The sequence below is a fragment of the Pristiophorus japonicus genome, chromosome 16 (genome assembly GCF_044704955.1).
Source record: "Pristiophorus japonicus isolate sPriJap1 chromosome 16, sPriJap1.hap1, whole genome shotgun sequence".
Classification (NCBI taxonomy): Eukaryota; Metazoa; Chordata; class Chondrichthyes; family Pristiophoridae; genus Pristiophorus; species Pristiophorus japonicus.
Window position 1 is genome coordinate 10,703,716 of NC_091992.1, and position 15,123 is coordinate 10,718,838.

At 45.6% G+C, this 15,123-nt stretch overlaps 1 protein-coding gene across 2 annotated transcripts in view; it reads right to left on the reverse strand.

Annotated features, from left to right (window-relative positions):
* Positions 1–15,123, reverse strand: part of LOC139226316 (multidrug and toxin extrusion protein 1-like) — a 78,322-nt gene that overhangs the window by 50,739 nt on the left and 12,460 nt on the right. The window contains exon 1 of one of the 2 annotated variants that reach the window (XM_070856980.1): positions 12,638–12,939. The exons of the other annotated variant lie outside the window; for it this stretch is intronic. Coding sequence (XP_070713081.1) covers positions 12,638–12,769 — 132 coding nt within the window. The 5' untranslated portion in view covers positions 12,770–12,939. Of the gene's footprint in view, positions 1–12,637; positions 12,940–15,123 lie in introns of those variants that run through there. 2 annotated transcript variants of the gene reach the window in all.

Below are 15,123 nucleotides of genomic sequence, written 5' to 3' on the forward strand. Positions count from 1 at the left end.
TCAGGTCGGGGAGGGGGGGTCAGGTCGGGGAGGTCGGGGGGGGGGGGGAGGTCGGGGAGGGAGGTCAGGTCGGATCCAGTCCGGGGGCGGGGGCAGGAGTCGAGTCGGGTCGGGTCGGGTGGGAGCGGGAGCGGCAGACGCAGACGGGTCGAGTCGGGTCCGGTTGGGGGGGGGGGGGGGGCGGGGGAAGCAGAAGCGGCAGCGACAGCGGCAGACGGGTCGGGTCGGGTCGGGGGGGGGGAAAGCAGGAGCGGGAGTCGACAGGAAGCAGGAGCTGGCCGTGGGAGGAGCTTTATTCACGCAGCCCCAGTGAGGCCATTCGGCCAGGGCTAGGGGCTGCGTGCTTCGGGCCCCTCCCACACAGTTTCCGGCGCCTGGAGCTACTGCACTTGCGTGCCCACTGTAGCGCGCATGTGCAGAGGTCCCGGCACTGTTTTCAGCGCAGGGACCTGACTCCGCCCCCCTACAGCTCGTGCTGCGCTGCGCCGAGGGCCAGAGGACCTGCAGGGAGCTGGAGAATACGGAGGGTTTTTTTTAGGCGCACTTTGTGGCGCGAAAAACGGTCGCCCAGCTTGGAGGGGCGCCCGTTTTTTATCGTGTGGAAACTTGGGCCCTATATATGGACCTGTAAACCTCGGTACTGTTCATTCACGAAATGTGGGCGTCGCTGACATGGCCAGCATTGATTGCCCTCGAGAAGGTGGTGGTGAGCCGCCTTCTTGAACCGCTGCAGTCCGTGTGGTGAAGGTGCTCCCACAGTGCTGTTAGGGAGGGAGTTCCAGGATTTTGACCCAACGACGATGAAGGAACGGCGATATACTTCCAAGTCTGGATGGTGTGTGACTTGGAGGGGAACGTGGAGCTGGTGGTGTTCCCATGCGCCGGCTGCCCTTGTCCTTCTAGGTGGTAGAGGTCGCGGGTTTGGGAGGTGCTGCCGAAGAAGCCTTGGCGAGTTGCTGCAGTGCATCTTGTAGATGGTACACACTGCAGCCACGGTGTGCCGGTGGTGGAGGGAGTGAGTGTTGAAGGTGGTGGATGGGGGGCCGATCAAGCGGCCTGCTTTGTCCTGGATGGTGTCGAGCTTCGAGTGTTGTTGGAGCTGCACTCATCCAGGCAAGAGGAGAGTATTCCATCACACTCCTGACTTGTGCCTTATTAATTATTGCAACTTCGTTCTCCATTGTGTTCATACAACCTTACTGACTGCTTTGTAACTCTCCATCACCAAGACTGCCTACTTCCAAGTCTGTAACATTGCACATCTCTGCTCCGGCCACAGTGCATCTACTGCTGAAACCCTCACTTGAGCCTTTGTTAACTCTAGACTCGACTATTCCAATCCCTCCTGACTGGTCTCCCATCTTGTACTGAGCCAAGCTCACACTTCCAATCTTGCGTTCTATTGAAGGATGCAGTTACACCGGTTTCCTTTCGAAAAAAAAACTTTTTACGTTTAGTTTTTTGAATATTTTGTAGTCGACATGACTTGCTCTCTTGATAAAACCTCTTAAAAGATGAGAAAATGCCCGGCAGATGGTGCTTACACCGGGGGGGGGTTCTTAGGGAGCATGATCTTGGAATAAGGGGCCGCCCATTTAAAACTGAGATGAGGAGAAATTTCTTCTCTAAGGGTTGTAAATCTGTGGAATTCATTGCCTCAGAGAGCTGTGGAAGCTGGGACATTGAATAAGTTTAAGACAGAAATAGACAGTTTCTTAAATGATAAGGGGATAAGGGGTTATGGGGAGTGGGCAGGGAAGTGGAGCTGAGTCCATGATCGGATCAGTCATGATCTTATTGAATGGCAGAGCAGGCTCGAAGAGCCGTATGGCCTACTCCTGCTCCTATTTATGTTCTTATGTACAAAGCCTTACAACAGAGCAATTGGACCCCAGCAAGAGTCAGCGCCCTCAGGAGAGGAGGAGGGAGGGAGGATGACTGATACATATAAAAGCAAGCATGAGGCTTGAATGTGTTTTGACGGTGCCGTTTGAGATGTAACAGACCCGTTGCTATCTTTTGACTTTAATTTTAGCAAAATACGGTCATCAGATAGTAAAGTTACAAATGTGGCAGAGAGCTGATTATGCGTGTCCCTTACCAAATGATTTCAAGGGAACAGTGATATGGAGGAGGTGCAACAGCACAGCTGTTACATTCCTACGTTGATGCATATCCAGATCCCCGAGCCTTTTGAAAACTGCTGCTTTAAGCTCATCTTTATTTAGATACCAAGTTCAGAATCTTACAGTCAAGCAATAGTGTCAGCCGTGGCTCAGTGGGCAGCACTCAAACGAGCGTACAACGCTTAAACAAAGGGGACTACAGTGGGATGAGGGCAGAGTTGGCTAAAGTAGACTGGGAACACAGACTAAATGGTGGCACAATTAAGGAACAGTGGAGGACTTTTAAGGAGCTCTTTCATAGTGCTCAACAAAAATATATTCCAGTGAAAAAGAAGGGCGGTAAGAGAAGGGATAACCAGCTGTGGATAACCAAGGAAATAAAGGAGAGTATCAAATTAAAAACCAATGCGTATAAGGTGGCCAAGGTTAGTGGGAAACTAGAAGATTGGGAAAATTTTAAACGACAGCAAAGAATGACTAAGAAAGCAATAAAGAAAGGAAAGATAGATAACGAAAGTAAACTTGCGCAAAACATAAAAACAGATAGTAAAAGCTTTTACCGATATATAAAACGGAAAAGAGTGACTAAAGTAAATGTTGGTCCCTTAGAAGATGAGAAGGGGGATTTAATAATGGGAAATGTGGAATTATTTTGCTTCGGTCTTCACAGTGGAAGACACAAAACCATGCCAAAAATTGCTGGTCATGGGAATGTGGGAAGGGAGGACCTTGAGACAATCACTATCACTAGGGGGGTAGTGCTGGACAGGCTAATGGGACTTGATAGAGTATTCAAACAGGCTCATTTAGACAGACTGTGAAAATTCACAGACCCCCAAGTCAAGACTGCTACATGCAGTTCTGCATGTTGCATTAACTCATCAATCAACTTGACATTTTCGGACCTTGGGTAGTGAGCCCATAAGGTCAAAGAAGGCGAGTTCTTTTCTGTACATTGATCCAGGTATAAAATACAGCCATTTTGACCATGTGTCTCAGTAAGACAAAGAAACTGGCAATCAGCCAGCAGTTTGTTGCTCTCTGCCAAGATTAAAAAGTTAAAACTACCATCGGAGTTCGTATTTCATTGGAAATTAAGAGATCTAACAATTTTGGCGCTGTGAACAGGATCGCTGAGGAAAGAAAGTGAATTTTGGACATCGGACCTACATATTGAGGTAAGGGCTCCTCTTTTTAAAAAAAAAGTCCTCGGTCAAAAGTCTAAATTCGCCTCTCCTTCTACGCGATTCCGAAAGCCTCCGGTTTGCGAACCCTCCGGTTGGTAGTCGGCTCGAGGTCCTATAGACGTCTAAACTTCGGCGGTGTGTTAGTTAATTAATCACCGATCTATTGATCGGCTAGCAGGTCTACGACTCGAGACCCCAGTAAAGAACTCAATATAATGGCAGCAGGAGATAAGGGCAAAGAATTGCCTACAACTGTTAAAGGTGGGCAGGCACCACCTGAAGTTTCTTAGATTTAATTCTCGAACAGTTGAAAGAATACATAGAGCAACAATTCAACTTATCTAAAACCTGTATTAAGATCGAACAAAAGTACGGAACCTCCAAAGGACAATGGTCCTTGGACGAGATTAAAAGGGTCTGGGGAAAAACGACCCGTAAGAAAAATAAAGAGCGAACTAGATGGCCCCTAGCGGTTATGGGCCAGATTCGAAAGCGGAATGAAATTATAATGCGTTCCCAACATGATCGAGAACTGACCAGTACAAAGGATCAATTGCAAGCAGTTTGTGCACAGCTGCGACAGAAAAAGCTTGAACTTAAAAAGCTGGAAGCGGAAGTTAAAGATCTTAAAGGTGAAATTAAAGAATGGAAAAAATCATTAGGTCAAGAGACAGTAATAGGAAAAGGAAAATGTATTGATCAATTCCCAGGGTACCCATGTTTGGATAAATTAAAAGCGCAAACCCGAAGACACGACCGAGGAATAGATACGGTTTCTGAATCCTCCAACAATACAGTGTCGGAGGATGATGAAGAATTAGGGGTGCGCTTTGCCCCGTTTAAAAAAAGACGAGTTGTAGTCAAATCAGAAGAGACTGCGGAACCAAAAAAACAAAGAGAAGGGTGTACGAAGAATACTTAGTTCATGATCCGGCAGACCCAGAGAAAATTGCTAAATGGTCCAAGGAATTGCCCAATCCAAAGAAAGGGGGAGTAAAAACGTGGGACCAATTGGACCGCTTAAGAAATATATATCAACTTCATCCCTGGGACTGAGTGCAAATTTTGACCATAATGGTGCCAAAAACACAGGGAAGAAAATTGCACGACAAGGTAGAAGAAGCTTTGGGGCAGAATGAGCAAGAATTAGACACGGATGGGAGGCGATTAAACACTGGCTGCAAGCCTTCAGTCCAGCTAAGACAGACTGGGGAAAAATTGCAGCCTGCCAACAGAAAGGAACAGAGGAGGTCCTGGAGTATGACGAGCGGTTTAGATGCACGTGGCTAGAACATTCGGGTATGAATAATACGGATGAGGAAATGGATGAACAAGCGTTTGGACCCCTGAAAGCAGCTTTCGTGGCAGGTCTAAAGCCAGAACTGTCCAAAATGCTTAAGGTAGTGTTACCGGACTGGGAAGGTAGAGGAACTACCTTTGCAGCATTGGTGGATCGATGTTACCAATTAGATTGGGATATGGGAGCTAAAGTCCGAGCTGTACAGGCTATGGGATGGAAATCCCAGGATTCCGATAAACAGTCATTAGGAAAATTACCCGGAAAATGTCATTATTGTGGGAAAGAAGGTCACTGGGCCAAGATGTGCAGGGCAAAACAGCAAGGTCATGGCTGGGGAAGAGGACGCAGCCAGGGATACAATTCAGCCAACAAGCCAGGCTTGTCACAAGATAACGACCTCATAGAAGCATTTAAGCGACTGGCAATACAACAACAGAAGGAGTTACTTGGGATAGCAAAAAACGATTAGAGCCCACCCTGGCCCCCCTCCTCGCACTAATACAACAAAGGGGAGATGGGCTATATATAACTGTGAGGGTGGGCGATAAGGATGTGGACTGTCTTTTAGACACAGGGGTGGAATTAACATGCTTACCCCTACAATATGGAGACTTTTTGCCGTTGGATGGTAGGGCATGTACAGCCTATGGAGTTGGGGGCCATAAAATGGAAATTAAAAGGACAACACCGGTACTTATAGGGCTGGGTCCACATGAACTAACCACGCCGGTCTGGATAGGCCCAGTAGATCAACCCCTTTTGGGAATGGACGTTCTAATCCAAGTAGATTCATCGTTGCATTTTGAGGATGGTCGGGTGACATGGTCAATTAGAACTTTGAAGAAAGAAGAATTGAAGCAACATCATGGCCCCAGGCACTACCAATAGTGCTATGTAGCATTAGGGCAACCCCGAACAGAACTACAGGTCTAAGCCCATTTGATATTATAACAGGAAGACCCATGTCGCTGCCAGGAACTATCAATTTACGGAAAGCTGATGTTCACTTAATGAGTGACACTTTGTTATCATACTGTCAGAACCTAACCAATGCTATTAGTTCTGTTTCCCGACAGGTATCGGCAGCTTGGGGTAATCCACCCGAAGGAGGACACAACATCATCCCGGGAGTCTGGGTGTATGTGAAAAAGTTGCATAAAGAACCTTTGGGTGCCAAGTGGGAGGGACCTTATCAAGTGTTATTGATCACCCAGGCAGCTGTTAAAGTCCAAGGAAAGAAAGCCTGGATCCACGCCTCACACGTTAAACGAGCACCCGTAACTGAAGCTGAAATCTAATAAGGATAATTACTTTTTGCGAAAATGTATAAATTTACTGTATTATTGATTGTAGGTATTATAGGCATAGGCCTACTTCTTACTAGCCGAACCTCTGCACCAAAGGGAAATAGTAGGGTAGCAAGGGAATTACATGTAAATACCTTTTAATATATGTCATACATTTATGCCAAACAAGGTAACATTTCAAGTTGTTGGGTGTGTGCGCATATTCCTATTCACTCAAAGGGAGGGATTCTCTTGAGGCCAGTTCCCTTGAATATCTCGGAAATGGCTGAGTGGATAATTAATCAAAACAAAACAGGCAATGCGTTTCAGGATACGGAAAACTGGGCACGTAAATGGAAGTCAGCAGGTTACAATTTGACTACCTTTGAAGGGGGATACCAACCGTACTACAATAATTCCAAATGGCCCCCATATTTTGTTATCACTAATACAACGGGAATAGGAAGACCGGGGGAATCGGTCTGTCTGATTAGAAACATCAAAGGAGGCCAAAATATGAGGTATAGTAACTGCTCCCGGAATTATAATATAATCAAGCCACGGAACCGTCCAAACTGGGTCGATGTGGGAATTTTTAACGTAACGGATTCTAAATAAAACAGATGGAAAAGCCTGGACAGGCCCCGGAGTGTTGCTGACAAAGAAACAGCTAACATTCATTGCCTATAATGGCACCTATTGGGTGTGTGGCCACAAGGCCTACCCTTGGCTGCCCCAGAATTGGATGGGATCCTGCTATTTAGCCTACATTGTGCCTTATATGTATCATATAAAGTCACTGTCGGAACATTTACACCGTCCTAAGAGAGCTATCACAGAAACAGAGAGGTTCTTTGCCATCCTGATCCCTGGGTATGGGACCGCCAAACTGGCAAGGGAATCCATTAACATGGCATCCGTTGTGGAACGGGTAGCCAATGATACCTCAGAGGCCCTAGTTAAAATCAATGCAGAAATGGTAGCAATCCGCACAGTAGCCCTACAGAATAGACTGGCCCTTGATTACATCCTGGCTGAAAAGGGAGGTACTTGCACCCTACTCGGAACTGAGTGTTGCACATATATCCCAGATAGCTCCGAAGAAATTACCCATTTAGCGGAGCATATCCAAAAGGAGGTAGAAAAACTTAAGCAACCCCCATCATTCACTTTGTGGAGTGGAGCCACTGAATGGCTAGGTTCAATAGGAACTTCATTGGTGGAAGGTTTAATTCTATTTGTTGTAATTGTTTTACTTTTATATTGTTTGTTTATGTTGATTAAATGTTGTTGCGACCAGGCGGCTGTAGCTGCTGTCCCGCAGGTGAGACACCTTGCAGGTCCCAGCAGACCGTCTGTACGTGGCACAGGAGTATGTTATGCTTAAGGAAAGGTTGTCTACTGGTTGAAATAAGATATTGATTTGGATTAAATTGGAATAAGGTTAATTAACCTACTAAAACCAGACTTCCATTGTGGCCACGATGGAACTCGGGTTGGTGTAAATTTGTGTGGAAGCTACTAGTCCGGACATGTGGCGAAACACATCAACAAATTTTAGAAGGAAACTCTATTAACATGTATGAAATTATTTTGTAGAATGTTTAACCAGTGATACCTGAAGTTTTATGATTCAGTTTGTGAAAGAATCAAAGGGGGGATTGATAGAGTATTCAAACAGGCTCATTTAGACAGACTGTGAAAATTCACAGACCCCCAAGTCAAGGCTGCTACATGCAGTTCGGCATGTTGCATTAACTCATCAATCAACTTGACATTTTCGGACCTTGGGTAGTGAGCCAATAAGGTCAAAGAAGGCGAGTTCTTTTCTGTAAATTGATCCAGGTATAAAATACAGCCATTTTGACCATGTGTCTCAGTAAGACAAAGAAACTGGCAATCAACCAGCAGTTTGTTGCTCTCTGCCAAGATTAAAAAGTTAAAACTACCATCAGAGTTCGTATTTCATTGGAAATTAAGAGATCTAACAGGACTCAAGGTAGACAAGTCCCCTGGTCCTGATGAAATGCATCCCAGGGTATTAAAAGAGATGGCGGAAGTTATAGCAGATGCATTCGTTATAATCTACCAAAATTCTCTGGACTCTGGGGAGGTACCAGCGGATTGGAAAGCAGCTAATGTAACGCCTCTGTTTAAAAAAGGGGGCAGACAAAAGGCAGGTAACTATAGGCTGGTTAGTTTAACATCTGTAGTGGGGAAGATGCTTGAAGCTATCATTAAGGAAGAAATAGGGGATATCTAAATAGGAATAGTGCAATCAAGCAGACGCAACATGGATTCATGAAGGGGAAATCATGTTTAACTAATTTACTGGAATTCTTTGAGGATATAACGAGCATGGTGGATAGAGGTGTACCGATGGATGTGGTGTATTTAGATTTCCAAAAGGCATTCGATAAGGTGCCACACAAAAGGTTACTGCAGAAGATAAAGGTATGCGGAGTCAGAGGAAATGTATTAGCATGGATAGAGAATTGGCTGGCTAACAGAAAGCAGAGAGTCGGGATAAATGGGTCCTTTTCGGGTTGGAAATCGGTGGTTAGTGGTGTGCCACAGGGATCGGTGCTGGGACCACAACTGTTTACAATATACATAGATGACCTGGAAGAGGGGACAGAGTGTAGTGTAACAAAATTTGCAGACAACACAAAGATTAGTGGGAAAGCGGGTTGTGTAGAGGACACAGAGAGGCTGCAAAGAGATTTAGATAGGTTAAGTGAATGGGCTAAGGTTTGGCAGATGGAATACAATGTCGGAAAATGTGAGGTCATCCACCTTGGAAAAAAAAACAGTAAAAGGGAATATTATTTGAATGGGGAGAAATTACAACATGCTGCGGTGCAGCGGGACCTGGGGGTCCTTGTGCATGAATCCCAAAAAGTTAGTTTGCAGGTGCAGCAGGTAATCAGGAAGGCGAATGGAATGTTGGCCCTCATTGCGAGAGGGATGGAGTACAAAAGCAGGGAGGTCCTGCTGCAACTGTACAGGGTATTGATGAGGCTGCACCTGGAGTACTGCATGCAGTTTTGGTCACATTACTTAAGGAAGGATATACTAGCTTTGGAGGGGGTACAGAGATGATTCACTAGGCTGATTCCGGAGATGAGGGGTGACCTTATGATGATAGATTGAGTAGACTGGGTCTTTACTCGTTGGAGTTCAGAAGGATGAGGGGTGATTTTATTGAAACATTTAAAATAATGAAAGGGATAGACAAGATAGAGGCAGAGAGGTTGTTTCCACTGGTCGGGGAGACTAGAACTAGGGGGCACAGCCTCAAAATATGGGGGAGCCAATTTAAAACCAAGTTGAGAAGGAATTTCTTCTCCCAGAGGGTTGTGAATCTGTGGAATTCTCTGCCCAAGGAAGCAGTTGAGGCAGAGTTGAATGTATTCAAATCACAGATAGATAGATTTTTAACCAATAAGGGAATTAAGGGTTATGGGGAGCGGGCGGGTAAGTGAAGCTGAGTCCACGGCCAGATCAGCCATGATCTTGTTGAATGGCGGAGCAGGCTCGAGGGGCTACATGGCTTACTCCTGTTCCTAATTCTTATGTTCTTATGTTCGTACAGCAAGTGATCAGGAAGGCCAATGGAATCTTGGCCTTTACTGCAAAGGGGATGGAGTATAAAAGCAGGGAAATCTTGCTACATTTACACAGGGTATTGGTGAGGCCACACCTGGAATACTGCGTGCAGTTTTGGTTTCCATATTTACAAAGGGGTGTGTTTGCTTTGGAGGCAGCTCAGAGAAGGTTCACTAGGTTGATTCTGGGGATGAGGGGGTTGACTTATGAGGAAAGGTTAAGTAGGTTGGGCTTCTACTCATTGCAATTCAGAAGAATGAGAGGTGATCTTATCAAAACATGAAAGATTATGAGAGGATTGACAAGGTGGATGCAGAGAGGATGTTTCCACTGATGGGGGAGACTAGAACTAGAGGGCATAATAGAAACATAGAAACATAGAAAATAGGAGCAGTAGTAGGCCATTCTGCCCTTCGAGTCTGCACCGCCATTCAATATGATCATGGCTGATCCTCTATCTCAACACCATATTCCCGCTTTTTCCCCATACCCCTTGATGCCTTTTATTTCTAGAAATCTATCTATCTCCCTCTTAAATATATTCAGTGACTTGGCCTCCACAGCCTTCTGTGGTAGAGAATTCCACAGGTTCACCACCCTCTGACTGAAGACATTTCTCCTCATCTCGGTCCTAAATTTCCTACCCTGTATCCTGAGACTGTGACCTCTTGTTCTAGACTTCCCAGCCAGGGGAAACATCCTCCCCTCATCCAGTCTATCCAACCCAGTCAGAATTGTATACGTTTCAATGAGATTCCCTCTCATTTCTTCGAAACTCTAGTGAATACAGACCTAGTCGATCCAATCTCTCCTCATTTGACAGCCCTGCCATCCCAGGAATCAGTCTGGTGAACCTTCGCTGCACTCCCTCTATGGCAAGTATATCCTTTCTTTGGTAAGGAGGCCAAAACTGCACACAATGCTCCAGGTGCGGTCTCACCAAGACCCTGTATAACTGTAGTAAGACATCCTAGCTCCTGTACTCAAATCCTCTTGCAATGAAGGCCAACATACCATTTGCCTTCCTAACTGCTTGCTGTGCCTGCATGCTTGCTTTCAATGACTGGTGTACAAGGACACCCAGGTCCCTCTGTACATCGACACTTCCTAAGCCATCACCATTTAAATAATACTTTGTCCTTATGTTTTTCCTACCAAAGTGGATAACTTCACATTTATCCACGTTATACTGCATCTGCCATGTGTTTGTCCACCCACTCAACCTATCTAAATCGCCTTGCAGCATCTTTGCATCCTCCTCATAACTCACAATCCCACCTAGTTTTGTGTCGTCAGCAAACTTGGAAATATTACATTTGGTTCCCTCATCCAAATCATTTATATATATTGTGAATAGCTGGGGCCCAAGCACTGATCCCTTTAGTGCCCCACTAGTCACTGCCCACCATCCCGAAAAAGATCTGTTTATTCCTACTCTCTGTTTCCTATCAGTTAACCAATTTTCAATCCATGCCAATACATTACCCCCAATCCTATGTGCTTTAATTTTGCACACTAACCTCTAATGTGGGACTTTATCAAAAGCCTTCTGAAAATCCAAATACACTACATCCACTAGTTCTCCCTTATCTATTCTATCAGTTACATCCTCAAAAAGCTCCAGTAGGTTTTTCAAACATGATTTTCCTTTCATAAATCCATGTTGACTTTGTTTAATCTTGTTGATATTATCTAAGTGTCCCGTTATCACATCCTTTATAATAGACTCTATCATTTTCCCTACTACTGATGTTAGGCTAACCGGTCTGTAGTTCACTGTTTCCTCTCTCCCTCCTTTTTTAAATAGTGGGGTTACATAAAGGGCCGCCCATTTAAAACTGAGATGAGGAGGAATTTCTTCTCTCAGAGGGTTGTAAATCTGTGGAATTCGCTGCCTCAGAGAGCTGTGGAAGCTGGGTCTGAATAAATTTAAGACAGAGATAGACAGTTTCTTAACCGATAAGGGAATAAGGGGTTATGGGGAGCGGACAGGACCCGAGTTTATGATCGGATCAGCCATGATTGTATTAAATGGCGGAGCAGGCTCGAGGGGCCATATGGCCTTCTCCTGCTCCCATGTTCTTATTAACGTCTCATCTGAAAGACGGCACCTCCGACAGTGCGGCGCTCCCTCAGCACTGCACTAGAGTGTCAGCCTAGATTTTTTGCGCTCAAGTCTCTGAAGTGGGACTTGAACCCACAACCTTTGCTACCAATTGAGCTGCAGCTGACGCTGTATAAAATTAACACTGAATAGTCCAAAAGCCATCAAATGATTTGATGACGATAGCTGTCCGGGGCCGTCAGAGGCTCACCCGAATTCCCGTGATGTTTCAGGCAAAGGGTTATGGAACCAAGGCGGGTAGATGGGATTTAATACAGATCAGCCGTGATCTAATTAAATGGCGGAACAGGCTCAAGGCACTGAATGGCCTATGCTCACACCTTTCTTCTTCCCGACCAAAAGGACGGGGGATGGTGGGGGAAAAAGTGGCAGACCTCAAACCCAAATAATAAGCCAAAGAATGATAGCTCACTGGACGAGAGACGCAGTCAAACACACACAGGAGAGCCAGGAGAGAGGCATTAGGGGAGAAACTCTTCGCAAAATGATCCAATTGGCAGTAATGGGGCAAATAATTGAACCCCAATAAATTTATCTTGCCATGTCTGCCTTACAATTGGAGACACCTTGTGTTATTTACTCTCATTCTTTGACCATTATATAAGCTATCGACAAAAAATATTTAATTGAGAGCCATCAAGCTCTCAGGTGGATGTTAAACATCCCATGCCACTATTTTGAAGAGGAGCAGGGGAGTTATCCCCGGTGTCCTGGGCCAATATTTATCCCTCAATCAACATCACTAAAAACAGATTATCTCGTCATTACTGTTTGTGGGAGCTTGCTGTGCGCAGATTGGCTGCCCCGTTTCCTACGTCACAACAGTGACTACACTTTAAAAAGTACGTCATTGGCTGTAAAGCGCGTTGAGACGTCCGGTGGCCGCGAAAGGCGCTATATAAATGCAAGTCTTTCTTTCACTGACCTGACAATTGGAATTATTTTCTGCCTCTTGAGAATTAGATCAGGTGAACTCTGAATATGTTTTTGAAAGGTAAACTCACCACAGGCCCGGCCAATTTGAAAAGGTCTTTGGTTTCCGTCCAAAAGTTGACAGGTATCAAACTCCTGATTTTCCTCAGTAAGGGAGTCTGTGCAACATCGCTGAAGAAGGCCTCTTGCATTGAGTCGCTCATTCTTCCAGCCCTCGCTCCTCGCCAGCGAAATAGCACTTGTGCTCGTGGCTTCTGAGCCGAGGTCCAGTTACTGCCTTTAAATGCAATTCTATAGGCGTCCGGACATCCGACACAGTCCCGGTGACTCACCCAAACAGCTCCTTATACTGAAGGGGCAACACTGCACCCGTTCGCCCCTCTCCCTATCCAGCTTGCCCTGTGCGTGTGTGTGTGTGTGTGTGAGCACCGCGCACCGCAATAAACCAAAGCGCAATTACAATGGCAAGAGTTTCCATCACCGTTCAGAGCGTTTCGCTGATCATGTGGGCTTGATGTTCTCGTCATGCTGGCGACGGGCCAGTCACTGAGCGACCGCAGGCATTTTTATCAGTCTCGCTGAAATGTCTGCACCACTGATAAAGTGCTTCGAGCATATTGTGTCGCTGACAAATAGCTGCGTTTTGTTTCTGCAATATTGTGCCTGAAAGACGCCTAGTCACACACTTGCCTCTGTTCGTATTTCTGTGTCATTATGCTGCAATTACGATATTAATCCCTAGCTCTAATTTCAACTAATTTGCAATGTAGATCACTTTCTCATCGCAGGACAGCCAAGATATTCCTCACCATTTGCTATGTTTATAGAATCATAGATTGGTACAGCACAGAAGGTGGCCATTCGGCCCATCGAGTCTGTGCCAGCTCTGTCTCTCAAAGAGCAATCCAGTTAGTCCCACTCCCCCGCTCTTGCCCCATATCCCTGCAATTTTTTCCCCTTCACATATTTATCCGATTCCTGTTTGAAAGCTGCTGCTGAATCTGTTTCTACCGCCCTATCAGGCAGCGCGTTCCAAATCTGAACCACTCGCTGCGTAAAAAAGGTTTTCCTTGTGTCGCCTCTGGTTCTTTTGCCAGTCACGTTAAATCTGTGCCCTCTGGTTATCGACCCTGCAGCCGTTGCAAACTGTTTCTCTTTATCTAAACCCTCCATGATTTTAAACGCCTCTTATCAAATCTCCTCTTAGCCTCCTCTGCTCTAAGGAGAACAGCTTCTCCAGTCTCTCCACGTAACTGTAATCCCTCATCCCTGGAACCATTCTCGTAAACCTCTTCTGCACCCTCTCCAAAGCCTTCATGTCCTTCCTAAAGTGCGGTGCCCAGAATTGGACACAAGACTCCAGCTGGGGCCGAACTATTGTTTTATACAGGTTTAGCTAACTTCCTTGCTTCAGTACTCTATCTCCATTGATAAAGCCCAGGAGGGGGGAGTGTCAGATGGATTATTCTGTTCAAGTTAAGTAAGACAATTCACTGGAGTGAGGGTAGCGTTGCATGTTCTTTATTTTGTAATATTGCACAAATATAACTTGCACCCATTGAACTGACTGATCACATCCATTGCTTGGTATATTTCACCTTACAGTGGGAGAAAGCAACTTACAATTTGGACCAGACTTTGTCTCATCTACTGTTAACTCGGTCTGGCTTTAGAGAAGTGCATGTGCATTAGACATGGCAATCCAGTCCAGATCACAGGCGAGTTTCATTGTTACACTCCTTTAAAGAAAAGACTTGTATTTATATAGTGCCTTTCACGACCACTGGACGTCTCAAAACGCTTTACAGAAAAATGAAGTGCTTTTGAAGTGTAGTCACTGTTGTAATGTGGGAAACGCGGCAGCCAATTTGCGCACAGCAAGCTCCCACAAACAGCAATGTGATAATGACCAGATACATCTGTTTTTGTTATGTTGATTGAGGGATAAATATTGGCCAGGACACTGGGAAAAACTCCCCTGCTCTTCTTCCCAGTAGTGCCATGGGATCTTTTACATCCACCTGAGAGGGCAGACGGGGCCTCGGTTTAACGTCTCATCCGAAAGATGGCACCTCCCTCAGCACGGCCCTGGGAGTGTCAGCCTAGATTTTTGTGCTCAAATCCCTGGAGTGGGACTTGAACCCACAACCTTCTGACTCAGAGGCCAGCGTGCTGCCCACTGAGCCATGGCTGGCACTGTGAGGACATTAGGAATCAACCATCCACGTGTGTGACTGTAGTCACATGTCGATCAGACCAAGCTGGGGTGGCAGGTTCCCTTCCTTCAGGACATTAGTGAACCAGTTGGGTTTTTACAACAGTCCACAGCTTTCATGGTCATTTTCTGACACTAGCCCCCAAAATGACCAGATTTATTATGTTCACAACTTGCTCTGGTGGGAGTTGAGCTCACATAGTCTGAGCTGCAAGCATAGTGCCATTATCACGGTCCCATTACTTCCCACATCCTCACTGAAAAATCAACTTTTATCGGCGTCATCCTTTATATTTTGCTTATCCTTTCCTTGGACCTCAAAAGGGAGGTCTTTATCGTCCT